Source organism: Cnephaeus nilssonii, assembly GCF_951640355.1.
Source record: "Cnephaeus nilssonii genome assembly, chromosome: 4".
Taxonomy (NCBI): domain Eukaryota; kingdom Metazoa; phylum Chordata; class Mammalia; order Chiroptera; family Vespertilionidae; genus Cnephaeus; species Cnephaeus nilssonii.
In genome coordinates, this window is record NC_137075.1 from 90,024,498 (window position 1) to 90,042,516 (window position 18,019).

At 49.1% G+C, this 18,019-nt stretch overlaps 1 protein-coding gene across 5 annotated transcripts in view; it reads left to right on the forward strand.

The window, feature by feature from the left end:
- Positions 1–18,019, forward strand: part of ADCK1 (aarF domain containing kinase 1) — a 106,737-nt gene that overhangs the window by 57,007 nt on the left and 31,711 nt on the right. For all 5 annotated transcript variants that reach the window (XM_079768548.1, XM_079768551.1, XM_079768552.1 and 2 more), the window contains one exon: positions 11,428–11,586. In XM_079768548.1, the coding sequence (XP_079624674.1) occupies positions 11,428–11,586 (159 nt within the window). The remainder of the gene's footprint in view (positions 1–11,427; positions 11,587–18,019) is intronic.

Here is an 18,019-nt window from a genome sequence, read left to right on the forward strand (position 1 = left end):
TTGGGTGAGGACCCTGTGATTACATTGGGCCCACATGCTAATTCAGGGTACTCTCTCCATCTCCAGAGCCTTCCCTTAATCACACCTTTGGGGTTAAGGACATGGACATAGTCGAGGGGGGGGCATTTTTCTGCCTCCCACAGGGCCAGATAGTCAGTATTTTAGGTTTTGCAGACCACACACTCTGTCACAACTGCTGAACCCTGCCACTGCAGGATGAGAGCAGGCATGGACCACGGGTGATGAATGAGCGTGCTGTGTCCCAGTAAAACTTCCTTCATGGACAGGGAAACTGCATTTCATATAATTTCACATGTCACAAAATGCTATTCTTTTGATTGTTTTAAACACTTAAAAATGTGAAAAGCATTCTTAGTGGTGGCCTGGGTTTGGCTCCCAGGCGATGGTGGCTGCCCTCTGCTCTAGATGCTTAATGTCCTTTAACACGTGCAAGGCCCCTACCAGGTAGGTGTAATTATTAGAGAAGTAGTTTGCCGCATGGCTGGACGTTGGCAGGTGGGGCCGCTGGCGCTGGAGTTCTTAACCACTGGTCCTCTTTGCTGGGTCAAGCCAGTAGTGTGGCTGCTTCCCCCCAGATGTGGGCATTATCTTCCCAGTAGACCCAGGAAGTCTGGGATTACCTCCCTTTAAAATCCCTAAGCCCTTGCCAGGCCAGTGTGGCTCAGGGGTTGAGTGTTGACCTATGAACCAGGAGGTCATGGTTTGATTCCTGGTCAGGGCACATGCCCGGGTTACGGGCTTGATCCCCAGTGGGATGCCTGTAGGAGGCAGCCGATCAATGATTCTCATCATTGATGTTTCTATCTCTCTCTTCTTCCTTCCTCTCTGAAATCAATAAAAATATATATAAGAAAATCTTTGGGCTCTGCTGTTATCACTTGCAAAGTGCATCTGGAAAACTTCTTACTGAGGGAAACCTGTACAGGTGTTGCAAAAAGACTGTGGGCTTTGGTACCTGAGCTCTCGTGTGGGGCTCTGAAGCACGGGAACATAGCCTAGGCTCATTTGCTGTGTGGTATTTTGCCACCTCCCAGGACATAAGGAAGTCTGTCCTGATGGCAAAGGATGCTTATGCTTTATTGCCTCTCTTCCTATGTTTTTGAGTGTAGGAACATCTGAAGGTTGTTGCAAAAGGCCTTTGGGGTTTTGTGACGGTGAGCTCATCAGGTTTGAGAATTCCAGGGCCTCACCAGAAATGGCTGTGAGCCTCTGTGGCCGGGCTTTCTCCCCATGGGCAGAGCTATTGGTGAGGAGCCCTCCGTTGGGGGAGACTGGAGAGCCCAAGCCGTCCTGGAATCTGGGTTGAAAGTTGCTGGACATCTTCTTTCTGATTCTTTCCTGTTGCCCTATCTTATTCCTTTCATTTATACTTCACGCGAGCTGTTCCCTCTGCCTGGACGGCGTGTACTTCATCTCTGCAGTGAGGTAACTGGCTCCTTGCCCTTCAGATTTCAACTCTTTGACACCTCCTCAGGGAAGTCCTCCCTGCCCTGGTTTAATCCTCTGAACACAGGTTCTTCACAGTACCAGCTACCTCTCCATTCATAGCATTTATCAGAGTTGGCCATTTTACATTTGTCTGTGGTTACTTGATTGATTCCTGTCCCCTCACTAGACTTCATGATCTAGTAATGACCTCAGAGGGTGGTGACTGTACCCAATTTGGATTTCCTCCCCATTGAGCCCCCAGGAGACTAGCACAGTGCCTGGCACATATTAGTAACTCAATACGCATTTGAATACACAGATGAATAAACAAATGACCTTTAGCAAATATGTTCCTCTTTCTAAAATGGGGGCAGTTATATCTCCTTTACCTAACTTCAAAAGAAAGTTGAGAATCACATAAGAGCCCTCTAAGGGCAACAAACATGCATCTATAAGGAATTATCCAGGTTGACCATTCAGGCTTGGCAGAACAAAGATATCCTGACATCCCTCATACCAACCCAAACTCAAGTTCAAGGAGAGGTGGTAGGTCCTCACGGGAGTACGCTTACAGGGAGGGTATAGAGCTAGCCTGCCCCATTCTGCCCCAGGTCTGAGTCCTGTCACCACCTGTTTTGTCTCTTTGCCTTGGCATTGTCTGTGAACTTGACCTCTAGGCCTTCATGGCTCCAAGTACGGCTCATGACCTCTGTACTCTGATCACCCAGGGGATATCTGCCTGGGCTGCCCTGGCTGTGGGGGTCCCCAGCTTCACACTGCACTGTCTGGGGTCTCTGGTTGCTTCTACCCCAGAGATCTCTGTCACAGGCAGAGACATAGTCAACGTCACCCTGTGAGATTGCACAAGTTATTAAGATGAGGAATGTTGAAAGATTAGATTTATGACAGCCAACGGTGGATTATGAAGAATAATTTATCAAATGTCAGTGCCCGCAGCCTACAATTTACAGAAGGTTTGCTTAAGCTGAGCACTGTCCCCTCCCCCATCTCTAATGAATGACAGATCTAATGGATGGCTTCCCAGGCTGGCCAGCCACACAGGGTGTTTATCTGCTTTTTATTAATCATTATTATCACAACATTTCCATAGAGTCCCTCCAACCACAGCTGTCGCCATGCCCAGCACCAGGGAGGCTCCTTCGGCCACCTTGAAGTAACGGCAGCCACGTCTGGGGTCAGCTGGAAGGCCCAAGGTCCCTCAACAAGAATAGGTTAGGGCAGTGGTCAGCAAACTGTGGCTCGCGAGCCACATGCGGCTCTTTGGCCCCTTGAGTGTGGCTCTTCCACAAAATACCACGGCCTGGGCGAGTTTATTTTGAAGAAGTGGCGTTAGAAGAAGTTTAAGTTTAAAAAATTTGTCTCTCAAAAGAAATTTCAATCGTTGTACTGTTGATATTTGGCTCTGTTGACTAATGAGTTTGCCGACCACTGGGTTAGGGAAAGTGGAACCTCACCTCCATTTGTTAATTATGTGTTAGGATGCAATGCTGAGCAAAAATGGAAGTCTACAGTCTAGAAGGGAAGAGGGAGATTAAGCAAATACAAACCGGGGCAAAAGTGCAGCTCTTGAGGACATGTGAACTCTGGGAATGTACACAGGGAGGCTTCTTTGAGGAGGTGACAGTTGAGCCATGATTTGAAGGATGAGTAGGAGTTACCTGAATGAGGAGGAGGGAGGGGAACCTTCTGGGCAGAGGGGACAGCATGTGCAAAGGTCCTGCAGCAGGCAGGGAGGGAGTGTGCTGGTGGTAGGAAGAGGCAGAGAGAGCTGGGGTCAGAGGGGAGAGATGGGGCAGGAGAGGTGGGCAGGGTCAGACCCTGTGGGTCATGTAAAGGATTTTGGTCCCTGGGAAGCTGGTGAAGCGGTTTAAGCAGAGAGAAGTGACATAATCAGCTTATGTTTGGAAAACTCACCTTAGCTGTATGTGGAGGCTGGGTCAGAGGGGGAACGAATGCAGGTGGGTGGGTCAGTCAGGAGGCCGGCACAGCCTCTGGCTCAATGAGGGTGGTCACTGACAGGGCAGAACCGGGGCTCTAGAATTGCTGGCTGTGCAGGGCTCTTGTCATTGTACCACTCTGCTCTCTTCCTGGGGGCGTCAGATGGGGCACCACTACTCCTGCTAGTTATTGGGGTCTTCTATAAGCTGTACTCCAGACACTTTATGTATGTTGTTTCATACAACAACTCAGTGAGCTTGGTATTAAAACTCCCATTTTATAGAAGAGAAAACTGAGGTCCGGAGGGGCTATATAACTGCTGGAACTGGTGCACATTGGAGCCAGAATTTCAGCCTGGGCATTTGACGAAGAGCTTGCATTGGGGGTCATTGTGCCTTACTGCCGCTCAGGCCCCTTCTCTTGGCCAGCTGGTGGGCCCACAGCTAACGGAGGGTGTGGCTGGTCCCGGCTTCTTGTTTCTCCTTTTGTCAGCTGCTTGTCACCTTCTTGTGGGAGGAGAGAAGCTCGATCTGTCCTGTGATGCCCCGGGCAGAGCCAGGTGGCCAATTAGGTCCTGTACCTGGAGGCTCTTTAGCCAATTGGTAAGAGTTGAGCATTATGCCACTCCCCGTGTTAAATAGGAACACTGGTGATTTCTGGGGTTCACCCTTGTCAAAAAGGCCTCAGGTTCTGCCATTGTCACTTCATTCTTTCTTCCCAGCTTGGCAGTAGCAATACCTCTTAGCTCTGTAGAACCGACAGTTCGATTTTTCTGAACCTCAGAAAGAACAGATTCCATGGAAGACAAGGTCTACGTACGTGTTCTCGAGCTGTTTCTGTTGTTATTTTTATTGTGGGAAGCTGGGGATAGGAGTACTCCCACCCTGAGGCAGGGCAGCTATGGAGTGGGGGTGAGGGCTCGGGGGAGGGAGAGACACTTGGGTGCCTGTCCTCTTCCGGGAACCCCCAGGGTCTACATGATGATATTGGAGGTCCCCTCTTACCTAGCTAGAGAGCCTCTTTATGGTTGGGTGAAGCAGCTCTGGGCAGGGGCACTGTCTCTAGCAGGCCCTGCTGAAATGCAGGTGTGTTTTTCAGAGGTAGTTGCCTTTTGCTGGACTGAGGTCTCCTCCTGGCCAGAGACTGTGTCTGTTTTGTTGGCCCACATACCAGCATGGTTTCTGGCATGTGATATTTTCTAGCCTGCAGTAAATACAGGGTGGGCCAAAGTGGGTTAACAGTTGTTTGTATGGAGAAAATACAATAATTAATAAATAAAATATAAGAATAAACTCTGTTTCACATGTTCACAACTGTAAAGCTACTTTTGTCCCACCCTGTATTTGTTGACTGGCTGAAGCTAAGGAATGGCACATTAGTTTCATTTTATACATTCATGCTAGTGGCTGCCTGGAGCATTAGGTTGAAAGAGATTCTGAGGCATCTCTGGGCCCAGCAGAAAGGAATGCTGCGATTGTGAGGTCTGGCATGGGTATGTTTGGGGTGTATTAATGAGCTATTGCTGCCTAACAAATGACCCCAAAACTTAGCATCTTAAAACAACAAACTTTTGACTTCTTAGTTTGTGTGGGTCAGGAATTTGGGAGTGGCTCCCTGGAAGGTTCTGGCTCAGAGTCTCTCCTGAGGGTGCAGTGAGGATGTCGGCTGAGGCGGTGTCATCTGAAGGCCTGGGTGGGGAAGGAGGAGCTGCTACCAAGGTGGCTCACTGTTGGCAGGCGGCCTTGGTTCCTGACCACCTGGACTCTCCACAGGCTGCCTCAGTGTCCTCCTGACAGGGCAGCTGGCTTCCCCTGGAGCAGGCCATCTGAGAGAGAGCAAGGAGGACGTCATAGTGACAGTCTCAGAAGTCAGACACTATCACTTCCTCCAGATGCTGTTGGTTAGGAGTGTGCCTTGAAGTCCAGCTCACTCTCAAGGCATGGGAAATAGGCTCCACTTCTCAAAAACAGGAGTATTTAAAAATGTATGAACATATTTAAAAACCACTAGAGGGGGAATGAGGGCGCATGTGCCACTCATTTGCTGTTACTGTCAGGTGCTATCTTGGAAAGTACAGGAATGACCCTGAACAGGTGGGATATAAGCTAGGCATGTTTAAGCGGTAGAAAAAGGAATTGCAGCAAAATGGGTTATCAGCCACTAGGGTGACTGAGAGGTAGGGTGCCTGGGGCAGGTCCCTAGGAAAAGATGCTGAGAGGAAGTGATGAGTTTCAAGCAGAGGCAGGTCAGAGGTGGTGGTAGGTTTTCCGCCCAAGATGGCAGTGCTTTACAGAACCCTAGCTGGCTGGAGCTATCTTGTCTGCCTCAGTTGATGGAGGGGTACGGGGTAGGGAAGGTTCACTCCAGTCACTCTGTTAGCTCAGGGACTGGTCTTTCTCCCCATCAGTCTGTGGTAGATGGCTGCAGCCATGTGTGAGGGGGGCCATTTGAGGACCTGGAGAGCCAGATGTTCTTTACTGCTGATGCCATGGTGTCCTGGGCAGTCTCCCCAGCTCCTAAGTGGAAGCGGCCTGGCCTTGGTATTTAGGCCTGGACCTGCCTGCTTTGAGTAGGCCCCTGTCTTCATCTGCAGCCAGCCAGCTCAGGGCTTGTTAGACTTGCTAGCATTGCCTTACAGCGATGTGGTTTCTGAACCCAGAATAGGTGTAATGTGAATGAGTATGAGGACAACAGGATGGAATAGGTGAAACTGGGCCATCTTGGAAAAATCCAGGACATCTCCCATTTTGTAACTGGTCAGTCAGTCCCCACAGGGACCCGAGCGAGGCTGGCTGGGCTCACGTGGAACTCCCAGGAGTCACACTGTGGCTTCTCCAGAAGATTCTGACTTCCTTCACCTTATGCTGGGCAGAATGTAGCCCCTGGCCAGTGTTTGGCCGCTCAGTGTGAACATTGCCTAGTCACCTGGCTTCATGGGAATCTGCACGCTGACTTTTCTGGAGTCTCTCTCTTTGCCCTGCACTGGGGCACAATGTCACGTGGTCTCCGATTCCCGGACCCCAGCTGAAGAGCCTGCTCAAGTCTTCACTTGAGCCCCAGCCTGCAGGCCCCTGGGGGTGACACATTGTTTCCTGCCCCTCTCATGTTTTCTGCTCTTAAAAAAAACCACCCTAAATCTCCCCACACACCTCTAAAAAAACAGACCATACAAAGCTAGAGAAACTTTTTTCCTGATTATTTTTCCTTTTTTAGACAAGGACATCGATATATTTGAATCATGGGCCGACAGTAATTAAAAAGCACATAACTAGTCATTTTAAAATGCAGTTGTTTTACTTAATTGATTTTGCCGCCAGACCCAGAGGAAAATAAAAGGTAGTGTGTGTGTGTGTGTGTGTGGAGTGGGGGGCGGGGGGTGTGGGGGGTGTTGGGGGGGAGACAAAGCCTTAGGGGAGAGAGGTTTCTGCACTGACTGGAGGCAGCGAGGCCCATCTTGAATCTAATTGCTGCCCATGCCGCAGTTTGTTTCTGCTAATGGTTTTCTGCTGAAAGGGCTGGGGGACCAGGCCTGATTGGAGGGGGGTTGCATTTGTTTCAGCTGCGTAGGGGGTGTAATTCTGCTTTCAGGACAGGGTCTGTTTTTCCTTCCTATCTATCAGCTTAAAGTACTTCCACTGAACACTTTGAATCAAGGTTCCATTTAGAGATACTTTATTCTTATTTAATTATAGGCTGTAGCACCAATCTTTAATTACCTTTATTATAAGCCAGCTAGGAACATCCACTAGCAATCAGTTATTGTGTGTGTGTGTGTGTGTGTGTGTGTGTGTGTGTGTGTGTGTGTATAAGCATAGGAGGGTATGGGTGTGTGGCTTGCTGTCTGATAGAGAGGGAACAGACAGCTGCAGGGGCACTGGGAGGTGGTGGGCAGGCTGGGGTGGGGTGGGGTACCTGCCTGACAGGCTCCCTGTGCCAAGTGAGTGGTGCATCGCATCCTCACTTCCCATGCCTGTCTTTGCTTCCACTGGTCAGATTGGGAATTTGGACAAGTCCTCAGAGCTGGGCCTTGTTCAGGGTGCTGAGTTGACAGTTGGGTTTGGGACCCCTTCCATCCCCCGGTGGGAGCAGGGAATTATGGGAGGCCCCCTTTCTGTTCCCTGGGGATAGGGTGGACCAGGCTTCCTCTTACCCTGGAGATTGGGATGCTTGCTTCAGCCCTTTCCTTTCTCCACCTCCCCTTGGAGTGCTCTTGGCAGCTGTTTTTTGCACACAGCCCTAGCGATGCAATGACTCTGCAATGTCCCTGCAATGACACTGATTTGAAGACGGGTTGTCCGTCTCAGCGAATGAGCCAGTGTTCCCAGGGAGTAAGGTCAGGTCACTCCCAAGTCCCTTTGCAGTGGGGAGATTGGGCTGTCCCATCTGCCTGGGAGGTGAGGGTGCTGGTACATAGCTCTGCTCCTGAAAATGTTCTTGGTGCTCCTTCAGGAACTCCAGAGGGTTCCCAAAAGAACTAATGGTGATCTCATTATGTATCGGCCGGGAACGTTGCAGAAGTTCTCCTCTTCTATTCCTGGATCCCTGTCCCAGCTAGAGAATGGGGAGAGGAGGGAACTCACACTTACTGAGCCTCTTGGGGATGCCTGGCACCATGCCTGTGTTTCTTCAATTTATCCCAGCTGAGGCAGAGAACACACTGTATCAGTCAGCGCCCCTTCTGCTGTGTGTGACAGAAAACAACTCAAACTGACTTAAGCCAAAAAAAAAAAAAAAAAAAAAAAAAAAAGAAGGAATTATAGGGTGGGCATTCAGGCATGGCTAGATCAAGGGACTTCAACCATTGTGATTAGGATTTACTCTTTCTGTCTCTTGGCTTTGTTTTCCTCTTTGTTGCTACTATGTGACTTCAGGCATCTCTAGGCTTCAAGTTCAATTTTAGCAGAAAGACAGAATCCCTTCTTCTACAGTTCAAACAAAAGTAAAACGGTTGAGTCTGATTGGACCAGTTGGGTCATGTGTCTATCTCAGAACCAATCATTGTGGTCCAGAGTATTCAGGGTTCTGATTGGCCAGGCTCACCCTGGAGTAACGTAGGTAAACCTTACACTTCACATGCGCTTTTCCATTTGAGACCTTTGGATTAGTAGGTGTGTGGGATCTGGAAGACCCAGTCATTTCAAAGGGAAGAAAGAGTTCATCCAGTTCTTCTCCAATGGAGAGAATAGTGGATTCAGTTCTTCAACAAATCTTTGTTTGTCAATGACTAGTTCCAGCCCCGTTCTAGGTGCAGGGAATTCAACATTGAACAAAATAGACAAAAGTGCCCACTGGGAGTTGATAGTCTAATGAGGTATATATGGTTGGTGGTCCTTGCATTGTCTTAATCCAAGTTCCAGGATAAAGGGTCTTGTGCAGAGAGATTCAAGGTGATTCTGGGGGTTGATGATATGAGAAGAATATGGCCCTCAGGGAGCCTAGAACTCACAGAGGAGGGAAAAAGATGGGTGCATGGCTGGGGCAGAAGAGGGGAGTGGGCACTGGGAGGGGTACAGATCAAAACCCAATGAGGAAGGAGGGGGCAGGGAAGCTAATCCGTACCATCTCGTGACAGTGAAGTGTAGGCCCCTCCCAAGTTGCCTGGACCTTTGGCCTCCACAGGATCTTGATAAATGGGATGGAGTTTAGTGAAAGCTAAAAGATGATGACAGGGCTGGAGGGAGTGATTTATGAGACAAGATTAGCAAAGTGATGGTGCAGCCTAGCAAATGGGATGGGATGGTGGCTGTGGGTCATCTAACTTCTGGAGTCCAAGGAGGGGAGAGGCGCTGAGGGGCTGGGTGTTTGCTGCAGAAGGGGACAGAGGGAGGTGGGGGCACAGCCTGCCAATCTGGATGTGTGAGAAGAAGGGGAGGTGTGTGACTATCCACATACACATTTGGGTAGCTGTGTGTGTGAATGTCTTGACTTTCCGGCAGTGTGAGGCTACCGAGGGACTTCAAGAAACAGAGGGGATGAGTATTTCAGCCTTGGCCGATCTTGCAAAAGATTTTTGGGGACCTCCTTCCCATCTGGTAGGATATTTATATCTGGATCAAGTAGGTGTGATCACTCAAGTCAGAAAGACTTTTTCCTTCAGGAAAATTGGTATGGCATTTCTTTTACTTTTCTTTCTTCTTTCTTTTTTTTAAATGTGTTTATTGATTTCAGGGAGAGGAAGGGAGAGATAGAAACATCAGCGAGAGAGAATCATGGATCGGTTGCCTCCTGCAAGCCCCCTACTGGGGATCAATGTGCCCTGACCGGGAATAGAACTGTGACCTCCAGGTTCATGAGTTGATGCCCAACCACTTAGCCATGCCGGCTGGGTGGTATGGCATTTCTAATCAGAAAAGAGGGAAGGCAGAAGGAAAGAGAAGATGGAAGAATAAGGGTATATGTTCCATTTCATAGAGAAAGCGAGGCATGGGAAGGGCAGGGGATCTACCCAAGGCTACCTTTGGGTGGCACTGCAGGTGAGGACCAAGTGCAAGGCTCAGGCCTGCAGCCCTGGGATCTCTGCCAGGTGTCTGAGCTGAGAATGGGCTTGGGGACCCATGTTGAGGCTGCTGTTCAGCAGGAATATGAGGTGGTTATGGGGTGTGCAGTCTCCAGCCAGGGTTCCTTGAACTCTCCAGGTTGGCGTGGTGGGAAGTATTCCATCTGACCCATGTCTTGGGCTGCCCTGGGCCCAGATTCTGTTAACTTTTAATTATCTAGACCAGTGGTCGGCAAACTCATTAGTCAACAGAGCCAAATATCAACAGTACAACGATTGAAATTTCTTTTGAGAGCCAAATTTTTTAAACTTAGACTACATAGGTAGGTACATTGTTATTAACTTAATTAGGGTACTCCTAAGCTGGCCTTTGCTAAAAACTCAAGGGGCCAAAGAGCCGCATGTGGCTCATGAGCCGCAGTTTGCTGACCACTGATCTAGACTAATAAAAGGGTAATATGCTAATTAGATTGGGTCAACCGGCCATCTTCCGGCCATCTGACTTCCTTCCGGACAAAGCCATGGTGGTGGGGGCCTAGGCAGAGGTAGTTAGGGGCAAGATCAGGCTGGCAAGGGAGAGCAGTTAGGGGCGAGATCAGGCTGGCAGGGGGTTAGGTGCGAGATCAGGCTGGCAGGGGGTTAGGGGCGAGATCAGGCTGGCAGGGGTTTAGGGGCGATCAGGCCGGCAGGGGAGGGCAGTTGGGGGCAATCAGGCTGGCAAGGGAGGGCAGTTGGAGGTGAGATCAGGCTGGCAGGGGAAAGCAGTTGGGGGTGAGATCAGGCTGGCAGGGGAGGGCAGTTGGGGGCAACTGGCCTACAGGGGAGGGAAGTTGGGGGCAACCAGGCCAGCAGGGGAGGACAGTTGGGGGCAACCAGGCCTGCAGGGGAGGGCCATTGGGGGCGACCAGGCCCACAGGGATTGGGCCTAAACCGGTAGTTGGACATCCCCTGAGGGGTCCCAGATTGGAGAGGGTGCAGGCTGGGCTGAGGGACTCCCCCACCCCATGCACAAATTTTGTGCACTGGGCTTCTAGTATCCATATGTGAGAGCCTGGGAGACACCGTAGTAGGTAATTACATGGGTGGATTATGCACATTTCTGAACATTCTAGATCAGCAATCACCAACCTTTTGGACCTCACGGACCACCGGTTGACGACTGCTGCTCCAAAGGTTTCCTTAAACCAGCGGTTGCCAACCTTTCAGACCTCATGGACCACCAGTGGTTTGTGGACCACTGGTTGGTGACCGCTGTTCTAGATAGCACTTCTTTGGCCTTAAATGGAAGTGCCCAGGGCCCCTTTGTACACGTGTGAGAACACACTCTCCAATGTGTTTTCTGTCTCACTCCCTCCATATGCCTGGTGTGAATCTCTGGCAGCAGGAGCTGGGCTGACATACAACTGCCAGAGAAGAAAATCTGTGGCGGGGGCATCAGGCAGCACAGCTCTGGCCTGTCCTCCTGGCCCCTTTCACTGAATTCAGTCATCTTAATTGTTCCACCCTCTCTCTCCTCTTGACAGATCCCTGATTTGTTTGTGAGCTTTGATGACACCCCTATGGGGGCCGCTTCCCTGGCCCAGGTCCATAAGGCAGTGCTGCATGACGGGCGGACAGTGGCTGTGAAGGTCCAGCACCCTAAGGTGCAGATGCAGAGCTCAAAGGACATTCTCCTGATGGAGGTGAGAACCTTCCCTTTCACCTGCCTTCCTCCTCATTCTGCGATCCAGGCAGTCCCAGGGAAACTGGCCCCAGGCTGGTGGGTAGGTGTGGCCCTTTGAGCAGCAGTGGCAGAGAGGAGGTAGCATGACAGTGCTGTGACCATGTGACCCGGGGCTGGGTTGGTCAGTTCCTTCTCATTTGTTCCTGGGAACGGCAAAGATATTTAAACGCCAAGGGGACCTCAGGAGGATGCCGTAAAAATGAGATGAACTAGAGGTGATTTCCCTGGGGGTGGAAACACTATATCTTAATTTGTTAAGTTATAATGAAAGAGAGCATGTGGACAGCCAAGGGATATAAAAATGACAGGAGAGCCTGTGGTGCCAGCTGGGTGGCTTGACGGGAACTGGAGGACCCACTTCAAGGTGGCCCATTCACGTGGCTGGCAAGTGGGTGCTGGCTGTTGGCGGGGAGCTCAGCCAGGGCTATGGGCCACGGCCACAGGTCCTCTCCAGGTCATCTCTTCACGGTGTCTTGGGCTTCCCCACAGCATGGCTGCCGGATTCTCCGAGTGAGTGAAGTGCTGCCTAAGAGAATAAGGCTGAAAGCCCATCCTAGTTTTATGATCTCGCCTTGACCGTCATGCAGGCTGCTTCCTCCTCACTTTATTGGTAATAGCAGGAGTCACGGAGGCCCCCTTTGAGAAAGGGGTGGGAAATAGACTTACTTCTGGATGGGGCTTGGCATGGTTCTAGAGCATTAGAGTGGGAGATATCGTTGCAGCCATTTTGGAAAATACAGCCTGCCAAGAATTACACACTGTCGTCAAAGGGGAGATGAATGAGTGGCACTCGAAGAAGGGCCTGTTAGATTTGGTGATTTGGAGTGCTTGGGAAGAGCAAGGAGAGTGGGGTGAGTGGGTGAAGGAGGATTGAGGCCCAGGGAATGGGGACAAGTTAACGTAGATTACTCTTCTCACGTTGCACCATCGGTGGTGGGGGAGTGAGAGTGGAGGTCAGTGCAGAGCCAGGATTAGAGGTCAGTCAGGCAGCCGCGGGACTGGCAGCAGCAGAGAGAGGGATTGAAGGTTCAGGAGAGAGCAAGTTGCTCATAGGTATGGTCCAGAAGGAGACTCGGGGGACGGATTGTAAGGGTGCAGGTGGAACCAGCAGCCTTTGTTTGGAGGCTGGAGGAAAGTGGTCAGGCTGGGTAAAGACAGGTATGTGGGGCAGAGGGGACGATGGGGGGAAAGGTGGGCAGCTGAGTTGTACCAGCCTAATAGCCTCTATTTTTTTCTCTGAGGTAAGAGGCAAGACCATCTGCTGAGAAAGAGGGGGTAGGAGGTGGCTTTGGAGGCTCTAATAGGGGGGAAGGTTTGAAATAGTTGCTAGAAGAGAGTAGGATTGCCGAGTGGCCCTGGGAATCACCCTGGAAACCTAGGTTTTCTGGAACACCTGTCGATGGCTATGGAATGGCCATTGCTGGGAGGGACTGGGGGTCTTGGAGGATCCCCCGCCATCCTGAGACCCAGCAGCTGCTCCTGTGTCAGGTGGGAACCTGCCTCTGGCCAGCCGTGTTGTCAGGAGGACAGCTGACACTGTTTTCTCTACTCAGAGCCTCGCTGGCTCCCTAAGTAATGGTGGCCGTAGGGTCAATCGCAATAATAGCAGTGATAAAGATTTGGCATCTTCTGGAGAAAAGCATCAGATGCTTTTCTCGGGAAGAGCAGCCTAATGGCCGTGTGCAGAATACAAAGTGGCTCCTTCACACTGCTGAGGCCATGCTGGGGCTGGGATCACAGACAGATCAGAGTCCTGTACTCACAGCCTTCAGCAGAGAGGCTGGAACCGAGGCCTGAGGTCACCATCTCCGTGAGCCATCAGCATTACCAACAGTACCAGGTGGCACTGTTTTCTCACTGGACACATCTCTGGTGGAAATATTCTACCTGGGTCATCCTTCTCTGCTGTAAAGCTAAGAAGAGCCTGACTGGAAAGCTCATTTTATTTTATATTTGAAATTAGTGTGGTTTTTCTGAGTCCAGACCTAAAATGGGCCTTGGTTTTAGGAATGACAACCCCAGAATGGTGCTCAGGGATGCTTGGCAGGAGAAGAATGATTTCTAGGGGGTATTAGAGTCACCTTAGCCACCAGAAACTTGGAGACAAAGGGCAGGCAAAGCCACTGTTCTGCACAGCCTTCCGGTGCTTCCTCTCACCACAGGTCCAGGTGTTGTGAGCCCTTATCCTTCCCTCCCACTGCCCACTATTGTTCATCTCTCTCTCTGACCCAGTGATTGATCACAGCATGGCCTTGAGAGGAAGACTATCTGATCAAAGTAATTCACACTAAGGAGAGAGTGGCTAATAGGATTAACCTATGGATATTTGCAGTTTAAGAAATCCTATACTGCCCTAGCTGGTTTGGCTCAGTGGATAAAGCTTTGGCCTGCTGACTGAAGGGTCGCAGGTTCGATTCTGGTCAAGGGCACTTGTCTGGGTCGTGGGCTCAGTCCCCGGTAAGGGGGGTGCAGGAGGCAGCTGATCAATGATTCTCTCTCATCATTGATGCTTCTATCTCTCTCTCCCTTTCCCTTCCTCTCTGAAATCAATAAAAAGATATTAAAAAAAAGAAAGAAATCCTATACAATAAAAGGCTAATATGCAAATTGACCAAACGGCATAATGACCGGTTGCTATGACGCGCACTGACCACCAGGGGGTAGACGCGCAATGTAGGAGCTGCCCCCTGGTGGTCAGTGTGCTCCCACAGGGGGAACGCAGCTCAGCTGAAAGCTGGGCTCATGGCTGGCGAGTGCAGCAGTGGTGGCTGGAGCCTCTTCTGCCTCCATTGCAGGTGGGCGGTAAGGAGCAAGGGTCCTGGACTGTGAGAGCCCTGGACTGAGATAGGGATTTCTGATTGCCAGTTTAGGCCCAATCCCTGGGGCCTAAGCCGGCAGGCAGCCATCTCCCGAGGGGTCCCGGACTGCGAGAGGGTGCAGGTCGGGCTGAGGGACCCCCTTCCCCTCCAGTGCACATATGTCATGCACCGAGCCTCTAGTGAGTTTATAAATCCAAATGCATATCTGCTGTGAGGTCTATAGGAGTTAGGCTTTTGAGAGTGAGGAGTGGGGACTACTGGTTGTATCATTAGGATGTCGTTGGCCAAGGTATCAGAAAATTCAACTAAAAGTGGGGTAAATAATCGTAACCTATATTATCTCACATTTTAAGACTTCTGGTGGTCGTGTCAACTTTTCCATTGTTGACTAACCTAGTACTTCGTGTGTTTTTTTTAATCTTCACCTGAGGATATTTTTCCATTGTTTTTTAGGGAGAGTGGAAGAGAGAGGGAAACACAGAGAGAAATATTGATGTGAGAGAAAACACATCGATTGGTTGTCTCCTGTATGTACCCTGACCAGGACCCATATTGGGGAGGAGCCTGCAATCGAGGTACATGTCCTTGACCGGAATGGACCCTGGGGCCCTTTGGTCCACAGGCTGACTCTCTATCCACTGAGCCAAACCAGTTAGGGCTTTGTGGTTTTTAAGGACCTAGGTTCCTTTGGTCTTCCACTCTTCCATTCTGGCTTGTCCTTCCAAGGTAATGCCCTTCATGGTCCCCAAACAGCAGCAGTAGTTTCTGCTATTACAAGTCGATGACATCTGGATGCCGAAGAGGTCCTGTTTCTTTTCTCATATTCCTTACAAAAAGGAGCCCCTCAGTAGAATCCCCTTCATTTCTCACTGGCCAGAAAGTTGGCCATGTGTCCCAGCCTAAATCGGTCTTGGTGAGAGAAAGACCACTCTGATTGGCTTACTGACCATTCATGGCTCACCTTGTCAGGTAAAGGACTGACTGCCTTCCTTGAAGGACATGAGAGATGCACGTATTTGAGGTTCTGTTAGCCAGGACAGTGGGGGACATGGCTTTTGTGTTGGCACTCAATAGTATGTGCTACCCTTGTGTTTTGTGTCTCTTGTGAACGTGCCTCTCCTCTTGGGAGAAGGGGACAGCCCCTGGGGTAGACGGTTGAATGGTGACAGAGAAGTGAAGGCAGGCTCTCAGTAAATGGTGTTTGATGAACCGGATGATGTGGGTGACTTTGCACAAAAGAGAGAGGCACAGCCAAGGGTGTTTTTTGGCTTTGTCATTATCACCTGATATTGTCCCTTTAGTAGCTGGGGCAACTCTACTTCTAGATGCACGGCCAGTGACTCTTATTGATTTGAGTGGCTGTCCAGAGCCAGACTAATTGGGCCCAGAGATTGGAACAATGATTCAGCAGGAAGGGGGAACTGACAAGGCAGAGTCCACCCTTGGCGGGCTGCTGGCGGGCTGGCTTTGCAGCAGCTCCTGCCTGCCCACAATAGCAGGGAGCTCAGTTGCCAGGCACTGTGTTCTCACTGTTTGAGAGCAGGGCAGGATTTGGATGACCTGGGAACCGGGGGTGAGATCTGATCCCCACATCTCGATGGTGACACCATCCTGTTATGTCTCAAGATTCTGAGTTTGATGCTGAGCACCCCCTGGCACTATCACCCCCTAAAGACTCTATAACTCATGGCCAGGCACCCTGCCCTCAGTGTACCACCTGTCCCCAACATGCTCTTCAGTCTTGGGATGGGACTCTGGTCTGAGCACCAGAATATGACCCCCCATTTGATGCCACCCATCCCATCCCAAGGGTTTCTAAAAAGAAAGGCCTGTGATAGTCATATTTTTGACTTTTTTGGAACCACATTTTCAGGAAATGCTGCTGTCATCTCATTTCTTTTCTGAATGTGTTGATTGAACAGTAGGTGGCTAGGTAATGTTTGTGTGTGGCACAGAATCCAACGGTTGATTTTATTTTTAAAGATATATATATCTTTAAAAACCCAGAGATGTAAACAACCCCACGGAAACTTTTCTTCACCCTGTATTTCTGTTTTCTAAAAAGTGTACATTTTAACAACTTATCAGAACAAAGATAAGCCCATGAGCGCCGCGTTATTTACATAGCTTCGAATTGATTTTTGATCCTTGTCAAACACCCATTTTTACCAGTTTGGGTTTGCACAGGTGTTCTATTTTGTGTGCTCTTGCCCATAGAATGTTATTTCTTTTATAATATATAATAACTTGATAACAGGAACTCGCATTTCAGCTGCATGTTACAGTTTACAAAGCTCTTTTTATGCCTTATCACAAGCTTCCTATTGTATCATTTTGTATTGTATTGCATGAGACAGGGCTGCATAAAGAAAGAAGGAAAAAAAAAAAAAACCCAACAAAACACCTGGGTCCAAGTCCTGCATTTGAAATTACAAGCTACATGACCTTGAGAAGTACTTCAACCTACTGGAACCGGTTTCCTTCTCTGTGAAATGGGCACGCAGAGGATGAAATGAGGACCTACATATAAAGTGCCTTGCAGCACAGTGCCTGGCATATAGTGGGTACTAAATCATAATCCCCCACCCTCCCTCTTTTGCTATTATCAATAACAGTCAAGTTTTCAAGCTTTTATGTGACTCTTAATTTTTCCATTATATTTCTGTGTGGCCCACAATTGATTTTCCCTCCTGTGAGCCAGTGACACTATAGGAAAATAATTTCATTATTCTATCTTGAAGGAGGTATTAACTGTTGAATATACCTTGATTGATTCATAAGGTTCCAAATGGAGTAGAAAATTCTCAGGCATTCCAAAACTGTGGTTGCCCAAAATTTGGAGATAATCCCCTTTCCCACCAAAATCTCAGAAATAGAACAATTTAATCCATTTGAATAACACACATGTGAACATATAATTATTTCTGGGGAGAGGACAGATCCTTTGAAATGTTCATTTGTTCATTCATTTATTCATTCACTGACTTATTCACGTGAATATTCAATAAACATCTGCCGTGTATTGAGTACGTGCTAGACACTGCTGAAAATATTGGCTGTTGGAAGAATTTTATGGAGAAAATACATTTTGGAAGAAAAATAAAAAGGTCAAATTGATAACAACACCTGTTTTATTTTAGTTGATTGCATCTGTTGTCAAAAAAGAAAAACTTAAGTGAATCTACTTAGGGAAGGCTTTTAAGAAGGGAATTGAATGAAAACAGAAGGTGAAACTGAGTTTTATTTATTTTCCTCAGCCAAGAAAAGTTTTAGACTTGGATCAGACAGTGACTTGGACCAGACAGTGCTTAATCCGACCCTTCTCCTCATTCCCTGAATTATGTGCAAAATTATGTGAGCATGTACATTCTTCTGGGCTTCATAGCTAGCACCAAAATTTTAAATTGGTGACTTCCTTTAAGAGGCATGGTGTCCTCCTAGAAAACTAAGAACCATTGATTTCCACCCAAACAGACATTTGTTTTAAAATAACCAGTGGCTCAGTTGGTTGAACACTGCCCCATGCACCAAAACGTCACTGGTTCGATTCCAGGTAGGGACGCTGCCCAGGTT